This window comes from Phyllobates terribilis, unplaced genomic scaffold (genome assembly GCF_046119375.1).
Source record: "Phyllobates terribilis strain yellow unplaced genomic scaffold, ASM4611937v1 Scaffold_3__8_contigs__length_932513732, whole genome shotgun sequence".
NCBI lineage: Eukaryota > Metazoa > Chordata > Amphibia > Anura > Dendrobatidae > Phyllobates > Phyllobates terribilis.
Genome location: NW_027362763.1, coordinates 516054143 through 516080505, shown reverse-complemented (window position 1 = coordinate 516080505; position 26363 = coordinate 516054143). Strand labels below are relative to the sequence as shown.

The 26363-nt window shown below is 42.1% G+C and overlaps 1 protein-coding gene across 6 annotated transcripts in view; it reads right to left on the bottom strand.

Moving 5' to 3' along the window:
• Positions 1-26363, bottom strand: part of LAMA2 (laminin subunit alpha 2) — a 1447346-nt gene that overhangs the window by 308149 nt on the left and 1112834 nt on the right. For all 6 annotated transcript variants that reach the window (XM_073676060.1, XM_073676058.1, XM_073676059.1 and 3 more), the window contains one exon: positions 22134-22245. In XM_073676060.1, the coding sequence (XP_073532161.1) occupies positions 22134-22245 (112 nt within the window). The remainder of the gene's footprint in view (positions 1-22133; positions 22246-26363) is intronic.

The following is a 26363-nucleotide window of genomic DNA, read 5'->3' as shown; positions in this document are numbered from 1 at the left end:
CCTTTTGGTGGGTGCCCCCCCCAATAAATTTTTTTTAAAAAAGTATGTCTGTGACAGTTCAGACACAAATATATCTGTTGAAAATAGTCTGGTGTAGGCCAGAGAAACAGAAGTGTGGTTTTTCAGTTTCACGGTTCAAACCTCTGTGTTATCCACTTTTGGGCCATTTGTATCTAAAAATAAACAGTTTGAGTGTGTCGCTCACTGTTCAGCCACAAATATATATTTTTTAAAAAGTTGGTATACACCAGTAAATTATAACTGTGGTTTTGCTGTTCCACGGTAAAAATCTCTATTATCCAGCTTTTGTCATTTTTTGCCGTAAAAAAAAACAACTAATAGTGTCTCCCTGATTTTTCAGACACAAATATATCTGTTGAAAATAGTCTGGTGTAGGCCTGAGAAGCAGAAGTGTGGTTTTGCAGTTCCACGGTTCAAACCTCTGTATTATCCACTTTTGGGCCATTTGTATCTAAAAAAAACCAGTTTGAGTGTGTTGCTCACTGTTCAGCCGCAAATATATCTATCTAAAAAAGTCTGGTATACACCAGTAAATTATAACTGTGGTTTTGCTGTTTCATGGTAAAAATCTCTATTATCCTGCTTTTGGCATTTTTTGCCATAAAAAAAAAAATAATAGTGTCTCCCTGATTTTTCAGACACAAATATATCAGTTGAAAATAGTCTGGTGTAGGCCAGAGAAACAGAAGTGTGGTTTTGCAGTTCCACGGTTCAAACCTCTGTATTATCCACTTTTGGGCCATTGGTATCTAAAAAAAACAGCTTGAGTGTGTCGCTCACTGTTCAGCCGCAAATATATATATTTAAAAAAGTCGGGTATACACCAGTAAATTATAACTGTGGTTTTGCTGTTCCATGGTAAAAAACCTCTATTATCCTGCTTTTGGCATTTTTTGCCATAAAAAAAAAACTAATAGTGTCTCCCTGATTTTTCAGACACAAATATATCTGTTGAAAATAGTCTGGTGTAGGCCAGAGAGACAAAAGTGTGGTTTTACAGTTCCACGGTTCAAACCTCTGTATTATCCACTTTTGGGTCATTTGTATCTAAAAAAAAACTGTTTGAGTGTGTCGCTCACTGTTCAGCCGCAAATATATATATTTAAAAAAGTCTGGTATACACCAGTAAATTATAACTGTGTTTTTTCTGTTCCACAGTAAAAAAATCTCTATTATCCTTCTTTTGGCATTTTTTGCCGCAAAAAAAAACTAATTGTGTCTCCCTGATTTTTCAGACACAAATATATCTGTTGAAAATAGTCTGGTGTAGGCCAGAGAAACAGAAGTGTGGTTTTGCAGTTCCATGGTTCAAACCTATGTATTATCCACTTTTGGGCCATTTGTTTCTAAAAAAACCCAGTTTGAGTGTGTCTCTCACTGTTCAGCCGCAAATATATATATCTAAAAAAGTCTGGTATACACCAGTAAATTATAACTGTGGTTTTGCAGTGCCACGGGTCAAATATCTGTATTATCCTGCTTTCGGCATTTTTTGCCGTAAAGAAAAACAGTAATAGTGTCTCCTGATTGTTCAGACACAAATATAACTGTTGAAAATAGTCTGGTGTAAGCCCGAGAAATAGAACTGTGGTTTTGCAGTTCCACGGGTGAAATCCCTGTATTATCCTGCTTTTGGCATTTTTTGCCATAAAGAAAAACAATAATAGTGTCTCCTGATTGTACAGACACCAATATATCTGTTTAAAAGAGTCTAGTATACACCAGTAAATTATAACTGTGGTTTTGCCGTTCCCACAGTAAAAAATCTCTATTATCCAGCTTTTGGTATTTTTTCCATAAAGAAAAACAGTAAAAGTTTCTCCCTGATTGTTCAGATTGTTTAAAAGAGTCGGGTGTAGGCCAAAGAAATAGAACTGTGGTTTTCCCCTTCCACGGTTCTAATCTAATTTCTATTAAACTTTTTCCATTGATAGTGCGAGTGTAAGCTATTTACTTCCTTTACAATGGGCAAGGCACGTGGCAAGGGACGTGGAACTGGACGTTCTGGTGATGGTGTGTGCAGAGGAGGGGGCCGTGGCCAAGGTGAAAATGTGCCAAAACCAACAGCCACATCTTCTCGCTCCCACGTCTTGACCGAATTACTAGGGAAGCACAGAACAACACCAGTACTGCGAACTGATCAGTGTGAACAGGTTATTAATTGGATAGCAGATAATACTTCCAGTTACCTGGGCACCACTACCTCCGGTCTGTCTTCCATACGGTCAAATCTTAGTAGCCGTGAGTCTCGACCGCATACTCCTCCTCACCCTGATGCTCCTCCCTCCCACCATGCCGAGTGTCGTCAGACAGCAACTGATCCCACACTTGGACACTCTGAAGAGCTGTTCACTGGTCCATTTCCAGATTTGTAACCCTCGCCTGCTCCGCTTGAAGTGGTGGAAGAGGAGATCCCATGTAGCGATGCCCAAATATTTGAACAGCCACGGCCACAGGAAGTCGACGCTGGCAATTTGTCACAAGAGGTGGACGATGACGTGACACAATTGCCAGGAAGTGAGGAGGAGGATCGTGGTGCACAAGTGGAAGAGGAGGAGGTTGTGGATGATCTAGTAACTGACCCAACGTGGCAGGAGGACATGCAGAGCGAGGCCAGCAGCACACAGGTTGAGGGAGGCAGAGTACCCCAACAGGCAGGAAGAAGCAGTGTGGTGGCCGCACACAGAAGGCAGGCAACAGTTCCCCCTAACACCAACACGAGGGACATTGCCAGTAGAACCTGTAGGTCTTCCAGAGTCTGGAACTTTTTTAAAGACTCTGCTGATAACCTCAAAAAGGCCATTTGTACCACCTGCCATGTCAGCATCAGCAGGGGTGACAAAACTACCAGCCTAACCACCACCAGCATGATCAGGCACATGGCAGCAAAGCACCCGACTTTGTGGGGCGAACCCCAGGGTCCACGACCAGTGTCAGAAGGTGTCACCACTGCTTCTTCCACTGTTGTGCGTGCAATAGAACCCCCTGTTGTGTGTGCAAGGCAATCCCCTGTCCATACTGCATGCAAAGATGCCCCCTCCTCTCAGTCTTCACTTGTTATGGCAGTTTCTCAAGAAACAGCATCAACGTCCACGTCCCACCGCAGCGCTCAATAGTCCATATCCCAGACCTTTGAACGAAAGCAGAAATTCGCAGCTAACGCCCCACAGGCCACAGTCCTAAATTCGCACATTTCACGACTGCTTGCGTTGGAAATGCTGCCTTTTAGGCTGGTGGAGACGGAATCCTTCTGCAACCTTATGGCGGTGGCCATCCCTCCGTCCCCAGCCGACACTATTTTGCCCGGTGTGCCATCCCCGCACTACACAAGCACGTGTCCCAAAACATCTGCCATGCCCTCAACAATGCAGTTACTGGGAGAGTCCACCTGACAACGGACACGTGGACAAGTGCTTGTGTCCAGGGACGGTACATCTCCCTGACGGCACACTGGGTAAACATAGTGGAAGCCGAGACCCAGTCGGACTTTGGGACGGAACACATCCTCCCCACACCGAGGATTGCAGGCCCTATGTCAGTCAGAGTTGCCCCCACAGTGTACAGCTCCTGCGCATCCTCCTCCTCCTCCTCCTCATGTTCAGCCTCCTTCTCAGATATCACCACATCAGTTACAAGCTGGAAGCACTGCAGTACTGCCTCCGCCAAGCGGCAACAGGCTGTGCTGAAACTCATAAGCTTAGGTGAGAAACCTCACAATGCTTGTGAGTTGTGGACAACTGTGAAAGAGCAGGCAGATCTGTGGCTGAGACCGCTGAACCTACATCCAGGCATGGTCGTGTATGACAATGGCCGTAACCTAGTGGCGGCTCTGAGGCAAGGCGAGATCACACACGTACCATACCAGGCTCATGTGCTTAACCTCGTGGTTCAGCGGTTTCTTAAATCGTACCCCGAGTTGCCAGATCTGCTCGTCAACTACGCCGCCTGTCAGCTCATTTTTGCAAGTCGGCTACAGCTTTCGCCGCCCTTGCTGTGTTGCAGCAGTGTTTGCAGCTTCCGTCACACCGACTGGTGTGTGATGTCCCACACGTTGGAACTCTACCCTCCACATGTTGCAATGGATTTGTGAGCAGAAGAGAGCAATTGTGGAGTACCAGCTGCAACAAGGCCATCGATTTTCAGGTCAGACTCCACACATAAGACCACAGGAGTGGACCTGGATGTCTGACATATGTACCATCTTGACAAACTTTGAGGAGTCCACCAAGATGGTGAGTGGCGATGACGCCATCACTAGCGTCAGCATTCCACTTGTCTGTCTTTTGCAACGCTCTCTGCAGACAATTAAAGAGGAGGCATTGCAGCCAGAGTATGATGAGATGGATTAAGAAGCCGTAGCGGTCGATTGCACACAGCCCAGCTTCATCTCATCCCAACGTGCATTGGGGGACAATGAGTGAGAGGAGGAGAGGAGAAGGAGGAACAGGAGCTTGTATCATGCGCTGTAGACGGTAGTTCCTGTACAACTGTCATACCGTCAGTTCAGCGTGGGTGGCCTGAGGACAGGGGGGAGGAGAAGGAGGAGGAGGAGAGCATGGTCAGTCGTCATCTTGGTGAGGACACGGAAGTCTTGCCCGTTACCAATCTGGCATTCATGGCTGACTTTATGTTACGCAGCCTTAACCGTGACCCTCGCGTTGTCAAAATCTTGGGTGGCAGTCATTACTGGTTGGTGACACTTTAGACCCCCGCTACAAGGAGAACTTTCACTCTCTTATTCCTGAGGTGGAGAGGTCTTCAAAAATGGGGCAGTACCAGAAAGCCCTTGCTGCAGAACTGTTAAAAAAATTCCCATCTGAACACGCTAGCGGCAGAGGTCTCAGTTCGTTTCCCAACCAAGGCGTTCATGCGAGAGAGAGGCAACTTAAATCCAGCAGAGGCAGGGGAACACTGTCAATGTTCTGGGACAGTTTTCTCAGACCCTCGCTTCGGACAGACCCTGAGGCGCGGGGTACTCTCACAAGGAGTGGAAAGTTTCAAAAGATGGTGAGGGAGTACCTTGCCAACTGTACCAGCTTCCTCCGTGATTCCTCTGTGCCTTTTAATTATTGCGTATCCAAGCTGGACACTTGGAATGAACTCGCTCTGTACGCCTTCGAGGTCCTGGCCTGCCCTGCCGCTAGCGTGTTATCGGAGCGTGTTTTTAGTGCTGCTGGGGGAATTATGACTGATAAGCGCACTCGCCTGTCAACTGACAATGCTGACAAGCTGACCCTTATCAAAACGAACAAGGGCTGGATTGGGCCAGACTTCTCATCATCACCAAATGACAGCAGAGTAACAAAGTCAAATCCATTGTGTTATATCGGGAGGTGTATTCACATGCACCGCTTCACACCCACACATGGGTATACGCTTCCTTATTTCGGCTGTTTTATGTTCTTCTCCTTATCCTCAGCCTCCACCACCACTAAACCATTAGGGTGACAGTGGTCCGTGTTGCCATTATTGAAAGTTCCTCCGTCCTTATTTTTGTCAGCTTTTGCTTGGAAGGCATAAGCAAACACTATAGGAGACCCACTCCAGAAATAATGGGAATAATGTTTGTAATATGCTGTACTGCATGGCTCTTGTAAGGGGCATTGCAAGTTCCTCCATCCTAATTTTTGGCAGCTTTTGCTTGGAAGGCATAAGCAAAGACTATGGGAGACCCACTCCCCAATAATGGGAATAATGTTTGTAATATGCTGTACTGCATGGCTTTTCTAAGGGTCATTGCAAGTTCCTCTGTCCTAATTTTTGGCAGCTTTTGCTTGGAAGGCATAAGCAAAGACTATGGGAGACCCACTCCCCAATAATGGGAATAATGTTTTTAAGATGCTGGACTGTATGGCTCTTGTAAGGGGCATTAAAATCGTCTTGTTAAGCTACTGGGACCTCCACGTCTCTTCAAAAGGGCATTCAAACCATATTGTTAAGCTACAGGGACCTCCACGTCTCTTCCAAGGGACATTAAAACCATCTTGTTAAGCTACTGTGACCTCCACGTCTCTTTTGAGGGGCATTAAAACCGTCTTGTTAAGCTACTGTGACCTCCAAGTCTCTTCCGAGAGGCATTCAAACCGTCTTGTTAAGCTACTGTGACCTCCACGTCTCTTCCGAGGGGCATTAAAACCGTCTTGTTAAGCTACTGCGACCTCCACCACTTTTCCATGGGGCATTAAAATCGTCTTGTTAAGCTACTGGGACCTCCACGTCTCTTCCGAGGGGCATTAAAACCATCCTGTTAAGCTACTGTGACCTACACCACTTTTCCAAGGGGCATTAAAACCGTCATGTTAAGCTACTCAGACCTCCACTTCTCTTCCGAGGGGCATTAAAACCGTCTTGTTAAGCTACTGTGACCTCCACGTCTCTTCCGAGGGGCATTAAAACCGTCTTGTTAAGCTACTGTGACCTCCACCACTTTACCAAGTGGCATTAAAACCATCTTGTTAAGCTACTTTGACCTCCACCACTTTTCTAAGGGGCATTAAAACCGTCTTGTTAAGCTACTGGGACCTCCACGTCTATTCTGAGGGGCATTAAAAGCGTCTTGTTAAACCACTCTGAACTCCACAGCTCTTCCAAGGGGCATTGAAATGTTGTTTTTCATTAACTCTAACCTCCACGACTCTTCAAACGGGCATTACATTTCCTCCCAATTTTTGGCAGCTTTTGCTTGGAAGGCTATGGGAGACCCACTCCCCAATAATGGGAATAATGTTTGTAATATGGTGTACTGCATGGCCCTTGTAAGGGGCATTGCAAGTTCCTCCGTCCTAATTTTTGTCAGCTTTTTCTTGGAAGGCATAAGCAATGACTATGGGAGACCCACTCCCCAATAATGGGAATAATGTTTGTATTATGCTGTACTGCATGGCTCTTGTAAGCAGCATTGCAAGTTCCTCCGTCCTAATTTTTGTCAGCTTTTGCTTGGAAGGCATAAGCAAAGACTATGGGAGACCCACTCCCCAATAATGGGAATAATGTTTGTAATATGCTGTAATGCATGGCTCTTGTAAGGGGCATTGCAAGTTCCTCTGTCCTAATTTTTGGCAGCTTTTGCTTGGAAGGCATAAGCAAAGACTATGGGAGACCCACTCCCCAATAAAGGGAATAATGTTTTTAAGTTGCTGTACTGTATGGCTCTAGTAAGGGGCATTAAAACTGTCTTGTTAAGCTACTGGGACCTCCACGTCTTTTCCAAGGGGCATTCAACCCGTCTTGTTAAGCTACTGGGACATCCACGTCTCTTCCAAGGGGCATTAAAACCGTCTTGTTAAGCTACTGGGACCTCCACGTCTCTTCCGAGGGGCATTAAAACCATCTTGTTAAGCTACTGTGACCTCCACGTCTCTCCCGAGGGGCATTAAAAGCATCTTGTTAAGCTACTGTGACCTCCACCACTTTTCCAAGGGGCATTAAAGCCATCTTGTTAAGCTACTGCGACCTCCACCACTTTTCCAAGGGGCATTGAAACCGTCTTGTTAAGCTACTGCGACCTCCACGTCTCTTCCAAGGGGCATTCAAACCGTCTTGTTAAGCTACTGTGACCTCCACGTCTCTTCAAAGGGGCATTAAAAGCATCTTCTTAAACCACTCTGAACTCCACAGCTCTTCCAAGGGGCATTGAAATGTTGTTTTTAATTACCTCTAACCTCCACGACTCTTCCAACGGGCATTGCATTTCCTCCTAATTTTAGTCAGCTTTTGCTTTTCAATGCAAAGGCGAAAACTAAGGGAGACCCACTCCCCAATAATGGGTAGAAGGTTTTTAGTACGCTGTAATCCACGTCTGTTTCAAGGGGCATTGCATTACCTCATAATTTTTGGAAAGTCTTCCATTCACTGCTTAGGCCAACAGTGTACAGGAGACCCAGTTGCTGTAAATGGAAAAAACGGTTTAGTTAAGGCCCTCTGACCTCCATGTCATTTCCAAGGGGCATTGGAGTGCCTCGAAATTTTTGATAGGCATTGCACTCACTGTATGCCCTATAACTGTGTAGTCGAACTGCTCCTTTTGTTACAGAAACATATCCTACAAGACATATGTGGTTGACTGGCCTGATATTGATGTGAATGGTCACTGTTCTTCCTGCTCTTTCTCCTCAGCCACCACCTCATCCATCATTTATCACCTGAAGCTTTGTTTTAACGGGAGTCATAGAACTGGGATAGTAGCAGGAAAACATCCAGCAATCCTCGGAGGAGGTAGGATAAGCGCCAAAATGCTGACCACCTCAGGCCTAGCTGCTACTACATACATGCGCTTGCATTCCAAGAAAACAAAGCACATGCTAACTTCTATCATAATCATCATCATGCTCCTCAACTTGGCACTCTCAACTCCCCTGATAGAGAAGCCAGGGCCCACCGGAGGAGTCTGGTTTTCCGGTGGGCTCGTCCAATGCTGCCCTAAAGCAGGCCAGGCTATGAAAAGTGTGTGGGAAGGTGACAGGAGAAATAGGGGCGGCTGGGGACCGTTTATGGACACCCGGCCGCCCCCAGGCGGCTGGGGACCGAGTGTGGACACCCGGCCGCAGGGCGGCTGGAGACTGAGTATGGATACCAGGCCGCCAACGCAGCCTTGACGTGGTGGCCAGATTCCGCCTCCACATGCCTAAAAGGCCCAATTTAAAGTGCAAGCAAGCAAGCAGTATGGTATTGCAGCCTGGGGGTGGGTGGGTGGCAGGCTACATACTTGCACATGCATTGCAAGGAATGGGAGAGGTACAATTGAACACTGCCCTGGGACAAGGACTTGAACGGGGATAGTTGCAAGTCTGCAACGACAGGTGCAGGGTGGGAGGCATCTTCGCATGTACCATGAACAGGGGTTTGGCATGCACACACTACAGTGGAATAGGCTGTCCTTCCCACTAAATGCACTGGGGAGGGCACAGGTAATGTTTTGGTATGCGCGCTTATTCTTATGTATAAGGCACACCGGGACAAATAGGGGCAGCTAGGGACTGAGTATGGATACCTCGCTGCCGAAGAAGCCATGAGGTAGTGGCCAGCTTTGGCCTCCTCCAAACTAAAAGGCCCCATTTCAAGTGCAAGCAAGCAGCATGGTATTACAGCCTGGGGGTGGGTGGGTGACAGGCTGCACACTTACGCTTGCATTAAAAGAAAACAAAGCAGATTCTAACTTCTATCATCATCATCATGCTCCTCACCTTGGCACTCTCAACTCCCCTGATGGAGAAGCCAGGGCCCACCGAAGGAGTCTGGTTCTCTGGTGGGCTCGTCCAATGCTGCCCTAAAGCAGGCCAGGCTAAGAAAAGTGTGTGGGAAGGTGACAGGAGAAATAGGGGCGGCTGGGGACCGTTTATGGACACCCGGCTGCCCCCAGGTGGCTGGGAACCGTGTGTGGACACCCGGCCGCGGGGCGGCTGGGGTCCGAGTATGGACACCCGGCCGCTCCCTGGTGGCTGCGGACCGAGCGTGGACACCCGGTCGCCAGGCTTCTGGGGACTGAGTATGGATACCTCACTGCCGAAGCAGCCATGAGGTAGTGGCCAGCTTCGGCCTCCTCCAAACTAAAAGGCCCCATTTCAAGTGCTAGCTAGCAGTATAGTATTGCAGCCTGCGGCTGGGTGGGTGGTTGGCTGCATATTTGCGCTTGCATTGCAAGAAATGGGGGAGGTACAATTGAACACTGCCCTGGGACAAGGACTTGCACGGGGATAGTTGCAAGTCTGCATCTTCTGATGCGGCAAGGATCACTTCTGATGGACACACTTTTAGTCAGTGACCTGGGTGTCAGAGATGCTTTCAGGGGTCTTCCCCATGCTGTTCCCGTGTCTTTTCTGCACTGTATGCATGTGTCACACAGCACATGGCCAGATAAGGTTGTAAAATGTTAAAATGACATTTCCCAGTGAATGCATTTGCCACGGTTGAAAGCAATACAAAAGTGCAAAAACGCATAAGAAATGCTACTTGTGAACATAGCCCAAGGTGTGGAGGAGTATTTTTTTTTGGTTATTTATTTTACCTTATACACAAGTCTTTACCCTGGAAAGGAAGTTACTTAACATATTTCACAGGAAAGCAGTTTCAGTTTCGTTTTTGAACGTTTTATTGTGAGCCCTTAAAAGTGGCTTAATACCTCTGACCACGTTGTTGACAGCAGTGACCTGGGCATCAGAAATGCTTCCTGGGGCGAACCCCATGCTGTCCCCGTGTCATTTGAGCACTGTCACTATTGTTTTGGGCACTTGTTAGGCTTTTAAATGACTGCCGGGGGTGACGCGCCAAAAATGCTCGGGTCTCCCATAGACTAACATTGGGCTCGTTGCTCGGGTCGAGCACCCGAGTATCACGGCGAGCTCGGCCCGAGCTTCGAGCACCCGAGCATTTTAGTGCTCGCTCAACACTAGATATGAGCACTTTGAGGGGTGCAGTTTTTAAAATGGTGTTATTTTGGTTTTTTTTCTGTCATATTGGCCCATCAAAGTCACTTCAAATGTGGTGTGGCTCCTGAAAAAATTGGTTTTATAAATTTTGCTGGAAATTTGAGAAATTGCTGATCATCTTTTAACATCTTTTAAATCCTTTACCACCTTGGATTTTTCTGTTTTTGCATTTTTGTTATTTCACTCCTCTTCCCAGAACAATAACTTTTTTATTTTTCTGTCAATGTGGCCATGTGAGGACTTGTTTTATGCTGGTCGAGTTGAACTTTTGAGCAACATCATTGGTTTTACCATATTGTATACTGGAAAACAAAAAAAAAATTCTAACTGCGGTGAAATTGCAAAAAAAAGTGAATAACACAATATATATAATTTTTTTTTTACCATGTTCACTAAATGCTAAAACCGATCTGACATTATTATTTTCCAGCTCATTACCAGTTTGTAGATACCAAACATAGGCAAAAAAGAAGCAAGACAAAAATATATCTCATACCCTACCATAATTATATATAAATGTAAAGCAAAATTGCATAATAAATATAGGGTACTTAGTGAACTATTTTTGATCAAAAAAAGTATACAAGCCGTCCCACCAGCGGCAAGGTGACCCTAAATTGGGATGGTACCTATACTGCCTATATTAAAAACCTTACTGTATATCAAAGTTGAAGTAATGCATATAAAAGGGTAGACAAATAGGACCGGGTCCCAACTCCAGACCACCTAGGCCCGTGGTAAGCTACATATATACCAATCAGCTCAACAAAGGGCATGCCACACCCTTAAATTGCACAGAATGCAAACAAGTCAAAAAACCAGACAATGTGAACTGAGGTCTAAGATGGCAGACATACAAGAAACAGAGGCATGTTCACACTAGCAAAAAAGAAGCAAGACAAAAATATATCTCATACCCTACCATAATTATACATAAATGTAAAGCAAAATTGCATAATAAATATAGGGTACTTAGTGAACTATTTTTGATCAAAAAAAGTATACAAGCCGTCCCACCAGCGGCAAGGTGACCCTAAATTGGGACGGTACCTATACTGCCTATATTAAAAACCTTACTGTATATCAAAGTTGAAGTAATGCATATAAAAGGGTAGACAAATAGGACCGGGTCCCAATTACTTTATATAATTATGGTAGGGTATGAGATATATTTTTGTCTTGCTTCTTTTTTGCTAGTGTGAACATGCCTCTGTTTCTTGTATGTCTGCCATCTTAGACCTCAGTTCACATTGTCTGGTTTTTTGACTTGTTTGCATTCTTTGCAATTTAAGGGTGTGGCATGCCCTTTGTTGAGCTGATTGGTATATATGTAGCTTACCACGGGCCTAGGTGGTCTGGAGTTGGGACCCGGTCCTATTTGTCTACCCTTTTATATGCATTACTTCAACTTTGATATACAGTAAGGTTTTTAATATAGGCAGTATAGGTACCGTCCCAATTTAGGGTCACCTTGCCGCTGGTGGGACGGCTTGTATACTTTTTTTGATCAAAAATAGTTCACTAAGTACCCTATATTTATTATGCAATTTTGCTTTACATTTATATATAATTATGGTAGGGTATGAGATATATTTTTGTCTTGCTTCTTTTTTGCTAGTGTGAACATGCCTCTGTTTCTTGTATGTCTGCCATCTTAGACCTCAGTTCACATTGTCTGGTTTTTTGACTTGTTTGCATTCTGTGCAATTTAAGGGTGTGGCATGCCCTTTGTTGAGCTGATTGGTATATATGTAGCTTACCACGGGCCTAGGTGGTCTGGAGTTGGGACCCGGTCCTATTTGTCTACCCTTTTATATGCATTACTTCAACTTTGATATACAGTAAGGTTTTTAATATAGGCAGTATAGGTACCGTCCCAATTTAGGGTCACCTTGCCGCTGGTGGGACGGCTTGTATACTTTTTTTGATCAAAAATAGTTCACTAAGTACCCTATATTTATTATGCAATTTTGCTTTACATTTATATATAATTATGGTAGGGTATGAGATATATTTTTGTCTTGCTTCTTTTTTGCTAGTGTGAACATGCCTCTGTTTCTTGTATGTCTGCCATCTTAGACCTCAGTTCACATTGTCTGGTTTTTTGACTTGTTTGCATTCTGTGCAATTTAAGGGTGTGGCATGCCCTTTGTTGAGCTGATTGGTATATATGTAGCTTACCACGGGCCTAGGTGGTCTGGAGTTGGGACCCGGTCCTATTTGTCTACCCTTTTATACGCATTACTTCAACTTTGATATACAGTAAGGTTTTTAATATAGGCAGTATAGGTACCGTCCCAATTTAGGGTCACCTTGCCGCTGGTGGGACGGGTTGTATACTTTTTTTGATCAAAAATAGTTCACTAAGTACCCTATATTTATTATGCAATTTTGCTTTACATTTATATATAATTATGGTAGGGTATGAGATATATTTTTGTCTTGCTTCTTTTTTGCTAGTGTGAACATGCCTCTGTTTCTTGTATGTCTGCCATCTTAGACCTCAGTTCACATTGTCTGGTTTTTTGACTTGTTTGCATTCTGTGCAATTTAAGGGTGTGGCATGCCCTTTGTTGAGCTGATTGGTATATATGTAGCTTACCACGGGCCTAGGTGGTCTGGAGTTGGGACCCGGTCCTATTTTTCTACCCTTTTATATGCATTACTTCAACTTTGATATACAGTAAGGTTTTTAATATAGGCAGTATAGGTACCATCCCAATTTAGGGTCACCTTGCCGCTGGTGGGACGGCTTGTATACTTTTTTTGATCAAAAATAGTTCACTAAGTACCCTATATTTATTATGCAATTTTGCTTTACATTTATATATAATTATGGTAGGGTATGAGATATATTTTTGTCTTGCTTCTTTTTTGCTAGTGTGAACATGCCTCTGTTTCTTGTATGTCTGCCATCTTAGACCTCAGTTCACATTGTCTGGTTTTTTGACTTGTTTGCATTCTGTGCAATTTAAGGGTGTGGCATGCCCTTTGTTGAGCTGATTGGTATATATGTAGCTTACCACGGGCCTAGGTGGTCTGGAGTTGGGACCCGGTCCTATTTGTCTACCCTTTTATATGCATTACTTCAACTTTGATATACAGTAAGGTTTTTAATATAGGCAGTATAGGTACCGTCCCAATTTAGGGTCACCTTGCCGCTGGTGGGACGGCTTGTATACTTTTTTTGATCAAAAATAGTTCACTAAGTACCCTATATTTATTATGCAATTTTGCTTTACATTTATATATAATTATGGTAGGGTATGAGATATATTTTTGTCTTGCTTCTTTTTTGCTAGTGTGAACATGCCTCTGTTTCTTGTATGTCTGCCATCTTAGACCTCAGTTCACATTGTCTGGTTTTTTGACTTGTTTGCATTCTGTGCAATTTAAGGGTGTGGCATGCCCTTTGTTGAGCTGATTGGTATATATGTAGCTTACCACGGGCCTAGGTGGTCTCGAGTTGGGACCCGGTCCTATTTGTCTACCCTTTTATATGCATTACTTCAACTTTGATATACAGTAAGGTTTTTAATATAGGCAGTATAGGTACCGTCCCAATTTAGGGTCACCTTGCCGCTGGTGGGACGGCTTGTATACTTTTTTTGATCAAAAATAGTTCACTAAGTACCCTATATTTATTATGCAATTTTGCTTTACATTTATATATAATTATGGTAGGGTATGAGATATATTTTTGTCTTGCTTCTTTTTTGCTAATGTGAACATGCCTCTGTTTCTTGTATGTCTGCCATCTTAGACCTCAGTTCACATTGTCTGGTTCCAGATACCAAACATGTATAGGTTGTTTTTTATTTAAGTGGTGAAAAAAAATTCTAAAGTTTGTAAAAAAAAATAAATGGCCACCACATAAAGTGACATTGGTCAGAATTAAAAAATTTGGCCTGGTCAGGGAAACGTTAGAACAGACTCAGGGGTCAAAGAGTTAAAGTGTTTTAATGATTTATTTGAGTTAACAATATATTGTAAAATATCACAGAATACAGAATGCTAAATTATAAGGGGTGTTTCCTGCTTGTAAAAATTTATCCTCAAATCAGTGTTGTCACATAGAAGATATAGATTGAAAAATACAGGACATAGCATTACATGGCACCCATTCATAAAGTTGAACCCCTCTTTGTGGTCTACAGGCTCTAATAAGGCATAAAGAAATAATTCACTGGTATAGAACGATTTTGGTGCCAACGATGTCTGAACGGTTTTATAATAACTTTATGGTGCTGAATAAGACTATAACTTGTTTCTTATTTTCTAAGTTATTTAATAGTTAATTAATTAGTTACAATAGAATTCTGGCATCAACAAGTTGCTTTTATAGCATTGTAAGCCTACAAATTTAAATACATAATAATTATATGGGATGTTTCATTACCTAGAACACTGTTAAAGAGTCAAAAGACAGACCAAAAACTATTGCATTTGTTGTCACACACAAGTCACATTGGGGGAATGCATTATTTTCATGGATGAATTATCTCAAAAACTAGAACCAATTTAGCAAAAGTAATGGGATTTTTGAATTCAGCACCCTCAAAATACCCTAAGTTCATCCAAAAAAACCTGGGCACCTGAAAAATTTTCTTTTTTTTGTATCTAGGGGTAATATTTCTCCTAGTGGAGAGTGACATGTTAAGCATGTCAGGTGAGGAGACTTTTAAAGCCGCAATGCTCCTCTGGGAAATATGCAAATTGTCTCTTCAGAGAGGAAGAGGACTAGAACTCTAGTGCCACATATAGTAAGTATCAATTCTAAAAGTCAATAGTGACCCTTTAACGAGCCTCATCACATGACTTAGGATAAAAGCCAATACCAGAAACTCAATTTGCAGACACTGTGTTTTGGGGTACTGCCCCTCATCAGTGCAAAGTGTGAGTTCTGGTCTGGTTGGATGAGAGGCGCCCGACCGGTATCCAGGGGTAATATTTCTCCTTGTGGAGAGTGATGTGTTAAGAGCGTCAGGTGAGGAGACTTTTAAAACCGCAATGCTCCTCTGGGAAATATGCAAATTGTCTCTTCAGAGAGGAAGAGGACTAGAACTCTAGTACCACTTACAGGAAGTAGCAATCCTAAAAGTCAATAGTAAGCCTTTAACGAGCCTTATCACATGACTTAGGATAAAAGCCAAGACCAGAAACTCAATTTGCTGTGTTTCGGGGTACTGCCCCTCATCAGTGCAAAGTGTGAGTTCTGGTTTGGCTGGATTTTTTAGTAGATACTTCCTGTATCTTAACTTTTTGACAATACTGACTTGTTAGCATTCTGTTTTCATGGAGCTAATATTTTTTAATTATTGTATGAAGTTCTGCATCAGAAGTACGCTATGGCAATATTTGCACAATTAATAATAGCAAGAAGAGTAAACCTGAACATTTGTTCATTCATTTCTATGTATCTAATAATCTTTATATTTCTTGTTCTGTAGTCATAGGGTATTATTTTACAAAATCAACAATTTAAAGGGGTTGAGAAGTTCACTAGCAGAATGTGAAGCATTTGTATTGCATATGTGTCACCCTAGCTGGATGCCACTAGTGTAATAAAGCTGTGTCTGAGAGCAAGGGGGAGGTTCTCTGGTTAGGGGAACATTAGCATGCAATGCCTCCTGTCTCAGGCCAGTAGGGGGAGCAGGCTGCCCCTATAAAAGCTGGTACTGGGGACAGGGTTAGAGAGAACTGGATTGCCTGTCTCAGCTTTGAGACGTGTCCCAGAGTGGAGCAGGGACAGAAAGTTGATTGCACCTAAGAGGAAGTGTGGCAGTAGGAGAGAGCCACAAGGCAGAGACAAGAGGCGAAGAGAGCCTGTCTTGGCAGAGAAAAGACTTAACTTTACCAGACTTTGGTGTCTGAGGCTGGAAGGATTCCACATCCCCCAGCAGAGAACCAGCCCGCAAGGGACTGTACATTCCTTGGCCTAAGAAGCCTGGAGGCCCTGCCACAACCGAAGGGACCAGTAAAGCCGTACAAGGCTGGGAGCAGAAAGGAACCCACGTCGCAGGCCATACAGGCGAGAAAGCACGGAAGCTCGGAAACATGGGCTGTTATCCTATCAGGAGGAGATAGTCAGAAGGAGCGCAGAAAGCACGGTAGGCCTACACCCTCACCCTGACCAGGGCCAATTTCCCCGTTGCTCTCAGACATCCAGGTCCCCTCCTAGCTGGGACTGTTTGTGGGTCAGTTTACCTGTTCAGTAAAGACCCTGGACTGCAACCTGTTGTCTGTGTGCTCCTTGCTCCTCCAGCACTACCATCACTCCCACCATCCACTATACTGCCCTGGGGCCGCACTCTTCCCGTGGGGAGTCACACTACCATAGCTGCACACCTCATCAGCCCCAGCGGTCTGCATGCAGTGGCGGTTCCTAATAACCGCAATCCACGGGTGGCGTAGTCGGACATAATCAATAACACATAACGGACTACCACTGGCCTGACCACCCTGAGCCACGGAACCGGGTTGCCACTACTACCCCCATCGTTCCCTATTGCCCGGATCCGAGTGCCCCACGGCCCAGGGGGCGAGTCACATACTTGAAGTCAAAGCTAATACTTTGCACAAACTAACTTCAATTTGTACTGAATGATACAACTAAGTATATGGGAAAAACAGACAAAGAACAGAACATTAGATAAAAGATGAAAGGGGAAATAAACACAGTCATTTTCAGCTGTAAATTACCTCTACAACCGAGACATAATAAAAGGATACAGAACATGAACTAAAGGTAGCCACGATAAATACAAACGATAATTCAAATCTTGTCTTGAGAATACTTATATACAATATAACTGCTGTCTACGTCTAAAAAAAAGAATTAAAGATTAGGCCAACTTTATAAATCTTGAACTTTCTAGATTCCCCGCCTGCCATTCACTGTCTATCATAAGTGTATGTTACCATAACAACATATAATACTACACAGCTGGCGACATGGCAAAAAGGTAATGATATTCTTTCTGATTTTATGGCATAACAGATCACCATAATTCCAAGATAAATAGATAAATAAAATATGAAATCTTAATATTTTTTTTAACCCCTTGTAGTAATGCGACTCACTTGGTTGCTCACAGAGGTAGACACAAGAATGTTTCTTCTGCTAGTTTATTTCAAACATGCATAAACCAGTGCAGGGTTTATCAAAATAAACACGGCCTTTCTGGCCAAAAACGGGAAACAAAAAGAAAACGCATGTCACAGTCCATATGCCTGCGGGAATCAGCCCGCTCAGGGTACAATCAACAGAATCCAGCACAGTTGCACATAAACATTTCTCTGGAGCTTCTTGACTCCAAACACACAGACAGAAAAAAAAACTCAGTGGACGGACATTTATCTTGCCGAACCACACCCTTGGGGTGGCAATATGGTGAGTAACTGTCCTGCTCATCTCTTAAAGTTACAAAAAATCCCAACCCTGTCATGGCTGATTAACTCCTCAGCACATAACATTCTGGAGAGAAACTTCAGGGTTTTCACATCATGGAAGATAGCAATCTTCGTGATACATACAGTACAGACCAAAAGTTTGGACACACCTTCTCATTTAAAGATTTTTCTGTATTTTCATGACTATGAAAATTGTACATTCACACTGAAGGCATCAAAACTATGAATTAACACATGTGGAATAATATACTTAACAAAAAAGTGTGAAACAACTGAAAATATGTCTTATATTCTAGGTTCTTCAAAGTAGCCACCTTTTGCTTTGATGACTGCTTTGCACACTCTAGGCATTCTCTTGATGAGCTTCAAGAGGTAGTCACCGGAAATGGTCTTCCAACAATCTTGAAGGAGTTCCCAGAGATGCTTAGCACTTGTTGGCCCTTTTGCCTTCACTCTGCGGTCCAGCTCACCCCAAACCATCTCGATTGGGTTCAGGTCTGGTGACTCTGGAGGCCAGGTCATCTGGCGTAGCACCCCATCACTCTCCTTCTTGGTCAAATAGCCCTTACACAGCCTGGAGGTGTGTTTGGGATCATTGTCCTGTTGAAAAATAAATGATGGTCCAACTAAATGCAAACCGGATGGAATAGCATGCCGCTGCAAGATGCTGTGGTAGCCATGCTGGTTCAGTATGCCTTCAATTTTGAATAAATCCCCAACAGTGTCACCAGCAAAGCACCCCCACATCATCACACCTCCTCCTTCATGCTTCACGGTGGGAACCAGGCATATAGAGTCCATCCATTCACCTTTTCTGCGTCTCACAAAGACATGGTGGTTGGAGCCAAAGATCTCAAATTTGGACTCATCAGACCAAAGCACAGATTTCCACTGGTCTAATGTCCATTCCTTGTGTTCTTTAGCCCAAACAAGTCTCTTCTGCTTGTTGCCTGTCCTTAGCAGTGGTTTCCTAGCAGTTATTTTAACATGAAGGCCTGCTGCACAAAGTCTCCTCTTAACAGTTGTTGTAGAGATGTGTCTGCTGCTAGAACTCTGTGTGGCATTGACCTGGTCTCTAATCTGAGCTGCTGTTAACCTGCGATTTCTGAGGCTGGTGACTTGGATAAACTTATCCTCAGAAGCAGAGGTGACTCTTGGTCTTCCTTTCCTGGGGCGGTCCTCATGTGAGTCAGTTTCTTTGTAGTGCTTGATGGTTTCTGCAACTGCACTTGGGGACACTTTCAAAGTTTTCCCTATTTTTCGCACTGACTGACCTTCATTTCTTAAAGTAATGATGGCCACTAGTTTTTCTTTACTTGGCTGCTTTTTTCTTGCCATAATACAAATTCTAACAGTCTATTCAGTAGGACTATCAGCTGTGTATCCACTAGATTTCTGCACAACACAACTGATGGTCCCAACCCCATTTATAAGGCAAGAAATCCCACTTATTAAACCTGACAGGGCACATCTGTGAAGTGAAGACCATTTCCGGTGATTACCTCTTGAAGCTCATCAAGAGAATGCCAAGAGTGTGCAAAGCAGTCATCAAAGCAAAAGGTGGCTACTTTGAAGAACCTAGAATATAAGACATATTTTCAGTTGTTTCACACTTTTTTGTTAAGTATATAACTCCACATGTGTTAATTCATAGTTTTGATGCCTTCAGTGTGAATGTACAATTTTCATAGTCATGAAAATACAGAAAAATCTTTAAATGAGAAGGTGTGTCCAAACTTTTGGTCTGTACTATATTTCCCCTCACATACATTGCCAGTAACCCGGTCACACCCTTAAAGGGATGTTCTCAATATAGCGCTTCTGGAAAGCACTGCTCCACTGCCTCCCTGCTTGCCAAGGGACAGTGCCCTCCTAATTATTTCTAGCTTCGACCAATGCTGCAAGCAAAGGTTGCTTTGCCACTGTAGCATTGGTGGAGCACAGGGGCACTAATGCCATCCAGATACAACCAGCACCAGAGTAGCGCTTGCAAGCTGCATAGCAAAGAGCTTGCACGCATTGCACTTCGTCTTTAGGAGACTGGTCCGATCTGATAGACTGCAGAGGCAAACAGTAACCTAGGAAATGAGCAGACAACTATAAAGATAACAATTCCTCCGTTCTCGAGAATGGAGCGGAATTTTTAATAACAAGTTACAAGGTTGCTCATTTTGACAACTATTTGTAACTATTGATAATGTGGAAAATTTATAGATGTAGCCTATTTGGATAAGGGGATGAAGTTGTATTTTTTAAATCTGACGTGTCATTTTTCGTGGTAATAACTTTGGAACACTTTTACATATAGAAGGAAGTGATTCTAAATTGATTTTTCATGACACAATGGCCCCAATTCATTACACATTTTTTGCAAGTTTTCTATAATAATGCTGTTTGAAATGTCACAAAAAACTTTCAACTGTTGGAATTTTTACGCCAATCTTGGCCAGCTTTATAGATTTTTGGCACAGAGTGTGGCCAAGAGTACCTGACAGGTTCAGCTTAATACAAATGTACGTACAGGAATGTACACCAGCCCTTTCATGGCACACATTTCTGCTGGTGGCATACATTTCTTAATTAGCTTAGCGAATCTTATTCCTGCACTCCCTTCATTAACCCTGGCAGACAAACCACTAATCTTAATTAATTGGAGCCATTGTACTTTAAGTTATTGGTAAAATTGGGTGGAGATATTTTGGTTTCTAGCTACAAATAAATAGACATTTGTTAATATTAGCAATGTGCCTTCTTTACGTTGGCAACATTTTTAATAAGCCCATTTATTTTATTGGACATTATAAAAGCTTGTAAGTTTAGCAGCAATTGTTTGTATTTTCAAAAAACTTTCTGAAATCTTTTTTTGAAAGTGACCAATTCAGTTGCAATTGCACCCCTAAAGTAATCAACATACTATTTAGGAAGTTTATTAACCTTTTTAGTGTTTAACAGGAATGTTTACAAGCGTAGACATTTCTATATTTTTTCTTTTTTTGCAGATATGAAATTTTAATCCATTTAAAATTAAACCAGGAAAAAGCAACTATTTATTACTGTTTCTGCACTTTTTGAAAATATCCCAGATGTGGTCATAGTGTGCTACTTGACTGAACTAGAGGCCTTAGAAATTAAAGAATACCTACTGGATTTGGAGACGTTCCTTTTTTATGATTTATTTTTCAGGCATAATTTAAGTTTGCAATGGATTTGAGGTGTCAAAGTGCAAGAAACACAGCCAAAATGACTCAATTTTGAAAACTGCACCACTCCAGAAATTCATCTAAGGTTTTAGTGTGCACTTTAACTCCACAGATGCTTCACACATTTTCATAACATTTAGATGTCAACATTTAAAATTATATATATATATTGTTTTAAATATTTTGTCTTAGTCATTTTTCTATTTTCTCAAGACATGATCAGATTAAAATTTCCCCACAGTTTTTGTTATGACATATTTGGTTGGTGGGGGGTTCTGGAGGAAGGGAAAAGGCTTATACATAGCCATAGCATTTTTCTACAACCACCAATAGAGAGAGCTCATTGCATAGAGATTTTTTACAATAAACATGTTCAATAGCCATGGTATGAATCCATATATACTTCGCTCCCTCTAAGGTGAAAGGGGATCCAGCACACGTGAATAGAGAAAGTCAATGTTTATTCCAAACTAGTCAAAAACATCTTCATCAGTGTATATTCCATACAAAGATAAGGCAAAAGGTCTATAAGACATTGGAGTTATTACACGTTTCGAACCTTTGAACTAAAACTATTAACATATTCCCTAGTTCAAACCTATAATTAAGAACCAGGGAGTTCAAAAGCTCAAAATGCTTGCTAACTCCCATGTCTTATAGATGTCTCATCTAATCTTTTTATGGAATATACACTGATGAAGATGTTTTTAACAATTTTGGAAAAACTTTGGTTTTATCAACTCGTGTGCTGGATCTCCTACCACCTTGGCATCTTCGGTGTGAGATTGACTATACTAAGTGCTCCTGTCCACCGTGTTTCCTGTGATTGGTGGCTGATAGAAGGGGGGGCCGAATAATTTTTCTTCACTCCCTATACTAGTGACTACACTAAGCTAGTGTTTAGCCATTAAATGTGAAGGGAAGCATGGCATTTGAGGTTTTATGGAGCAGGTTTATGAATGAGCAAGTGACTTTATTTTTCACAGCTCTTCTATTTTCCATGTATGCAATATGTTACAATTACATATAACATGTATATGTGTTATACATATATGATTTGATACAATAAATTTACCTTTTGATGTCTGTAAGGTGTCTTTTACGAAATCCTCCAGTTGTTTTGCCCTTTCGTTTGTCCTTTCAGCATCCTTCCCAGTCTGTTCCCCATCTGCAGATACTTTTCCTGCCTGTCATTTATTTAAGAGAAAAGAAAACCAATTGCTATAATAGGTTTTTCAGTAGCTGCAAAGTGTATTTTAAAAGGAACTTCTCAGATGACCTCGCTTTGGATATATACTTCACTTTACAGTGGAAAGAAATCAATACATTATTGATCATATCAACTGGAAATTAAATATGATGCACAGGTTAACAAATAAATTGCATTACCTTCCCATTAACTAAATATAGGTTGTTTCTACTGCAATTTCTTTTAAGTGTGTCTAGTAAAAAAAAGAGGAAATAATTTAAAGTGAGCTATTGAAAGATTATTTAAAGTACTAAGCAGATACATTCTGAAAGAGGAAACAGATGGAATTAACTTTAATTTGTCCATTGATCGAAATCTATCTAACATTGCCTAAAAGCTTTTTCCCTCAGGCATGTTTGCAAGAACGAGTAGCTCATCTCAGTAAGACTTTCTTTGGAAAGATATTCTCAATCAATATGCGAATTCTGATTTAAACATTTATTCTTCTCCCTATATCAATCAGCCATTACCTGAACACAGATATGCCGTTACATTTTCTTCAGCTTCAGAAGTACAATGTTTGAATTACAATATTTGTAATAGTCACAGTGCTTGAATTTTCAAAATTATAGTTGTTTTTATTCAAAGTAGATGCTCACCTTCCACCATAAAGTAATAAATAAAAAGTTGAGTGTCTTCTTAGCTTTATTTTTTTTTATTATAAATGTATATTCACACTGAGTTTTTTTCAGGAGCTCAAAATCCACTAGATTTCAAGCAGAAACAGCTTCATGAAATTTTTTTTTTTTTTTTTTTGGAGTGGGGTTAAGGGTATGAGCACACAAAGTCTTTTTGAGCTTCTTTTAACTGTTTCAGGCTTCAAGTAAAAGAAAGTACCTTACCATTCTTCAGGTGGCTTCTGCTTAAAAGCTGCTCATGATTGTATACATCATATAAAGGAAAAATGCCTTCTATGAAGCAGGTGCAAGAAACTGCACAACAGACGTAAAAAAGGCACTTCATGAAAAACACAGTCAATGTTTTCCTGAAATGTCTTCTTTTTGCTGGTTTACTGGCGTATAAAAGATATTTTATTACAGCCAGTAAAAAGTGTTAAAAAAAAGATTTAAAAAGCAAAAAATTATATATAAAAGTTCAAATCACCCCTCTTTTGCCCCATTCAAAATAAAACAATAAAAAAAATGCACGTTTGGTATTGCTGTGTTCAGAAATGCCCAATCTATCAAAATATACAAAGAAATAATTCGATTGGTTAACGGCGTAACAAGAAAAAAATCAAAACGCCAGAATTATGTTTTTTTGGTCGTATTGCAACATTGCAATAAAATGGAATAACAGACGATCAAAGCATCATATCTACTCCACAATGGTATCAATACAAACATCACCTCGGGACAAAAAAATAAGCCCTCACCCTGCCCCAGATCCCAAAAATGGAGATGCTACAGGTCTCGAAAAATGGTGAAAATGGTTCCCCTACTAACCTAACAGTGAGTAAGTGTAAACTGTTGGCTTTTAGTCAGAGGTGATAGAGGGGGAGGTGGCTAAGTCACTTAAGGATGAATGAGGGCCCAATTCCTTAATTTCTCCTTTCAGCCTGACTAACTCCGCTCCCTCTCCCTGTATCACTCCTGAATGAGACCCCTCCCCCTGAATCACCCCTGACTGCACCCTGTCCCAAATATCACCCTTGACTTGAGCCTCTTCTACCTATATCACCCCTGACTACACTCCCATCCTGTATCACTCCTGACTGACCTTCCTCCCCATGTGTTAACCCTGACTGCACCCCTACCCCCATATCACCCCTGACTGAGCCCCTTCCCCCTATATCACCCCTGATTGCATCACTTCCCCGTATCAACCCTGACTGAGCCTCCTCCTCCATATCACCCCTGACTGTGCACCCTCATCCTGTATAACCCCTGACTGCACCACCTCCCTTGTATCACTCCTGACTGCATTCCCTCCACTATATCACCCCTGAAAGACTGTGCCCCTCCCTTATATCACCCTTTACAGCACCCCCTCCCCCATATAACCACTGACTGAGCCCCTTCCCTCTATATCACCCCTGACTATATCCCCTTCTCCATATCATCCCTGACTGGGCCCATTCCTCTATATCATCCCTGACTGCACCTCCTCCCCTGTATCACCCCTGACTGCACCCCTTCCTCATATCAACCCTTATGGAGATCCTTCCCCTATATTATACCTGACTGCATTACCTACCCTGTATCACCCCTGACTGCACACCCTCCCCATATCACCCTGACTGAGTGTGCCCACTCTCCCCATATCACCCCTGACTGACTGAGCCCCTTCCTCATATCACCCCTGACTTACTGTGTCAACTCTACCTTTATCACCCCTGACAGACTGAGCTCGCCCTCAATGCGTCCCCCCTGACTAACTGAGCCCCTTCTCCCTGTATCATCTCTGACTGACAAAAAGTTTTCTTTCCCGAAAAGAAATTGAGGCCCTTCATAAAAAGGTATAGCCTTATAGGTGGCAGACAGATTTCCGTAAAAAGTATATGGTGGAATGTGAGGGTAAGCTCTCTTTTGATATCACTCCAATGTCATACATAACTGATTTAGGGCCCCCATCACTATTAGTGTGTACATTTACATAATGTACAGTGGCATGTAAAAGTTTGGGCACCACTGTTATTTTGAACAGTTAAGCAAGTTGAGAATGAAATGATCTCTAAAAGGCTTAACGTTAAAGATGACACATTTTCTTTGTATTTTAGGCCTAAAAGCACCTCTCACTGAAATTTTGCTTCATCTTTCAGACCTTATCTTGACCTCCACTGTTCCTGTTAACAACAATTTCTTGAATTACATTTCGAACTGAGGAAAGGGCAACTTGAAAATGCTTTGCTATCTTCTTATAGCCTTCTCCTTTGTGGGCTTCCACCATTGTCATTTTCAAAGTGCTAGGCAGCTGCTAAGAAGAACTCATGGCTGCTGCTTTTTGGCACAAGGTTAGAGAAGAATGGGTTTTTATTAAGCTGGGAAATTTGCATCTCCTGGCCTTTCCTAACGATGATAGTGAGCAATTCATAACCCTAAAAGGCTAATTAAGGTCTAAAACCTTGGGCAAAGTTATCTGAGCACATAAATCTCCAAGGGTGCCCAAACTTTTGCATCGGCCCATTTTCCTTTTTGTAATTTTTAAAATGTAAAAGATGACAATATATATATTTTATCTTTAACTGTAGGCCTTTTAGAGATCATTTAATCTTCAACTAACTTAACTGTTCGCAATAACAGTAATTTTGACCAGGGGTGCCTAAACTTTTACATTCCACTGTATTTGCTGCAATAACATTTCTACAATGAAAATTCCACAGCAAATTAACAGCAGAAATATCCACTCAATAATTGTGCAGATATTGCTTCATTTACTACTATACAATGATGTACCTTTAACACTGACTTCATCCTTTGTATTGGTGAATATCTGAAGCATAAATTGACACATTGTTCATGTCAAATCCGCAGCGCCAGGCAATTCACGCAGTGGATTTTCTCAGCGTATGGACGAGATGTCATAAAATCTCATTCACTGTGCTGGTGCTATAAAACATTGGTTTAGTGGCTAATAAATATCAGGGAACATTTATCATTGAGTTTGCACCAAAATGTGGGTGTTGGCTCTTTCTATAACATTAAGAAATATACTACCTTATATAATACCCTGATATTAACGTGTTTTACCACACAATTGGTGGTCTTGCATTTATTTCTATGTAGCAACATAATGAGCCCCAAGAATATTTTTTTCTGGTGGGTCCAAAGTACTCCTGTCCGACGCTGAGTGTAAGAAACAAGCATTGGTATTGTATTACATTCACAATTGAATTTACTTTTGATATGTGTTTTGAAGAGTAAAATAATTCGTAAAATGCCACTTAGGTATCCCGGCTGTTGCTATGGTAACAAGCCGCATCTTTATGTGTAGCATACAGCTATTATTATGAGTTAACAGGCAATACTGCCTTGTGCTGTGATAAAGAATTGCAAACATGGTGACAAGAGCAAATAATACAGATGTCTATCATTAAGCTGCTATAGAATTACGTTC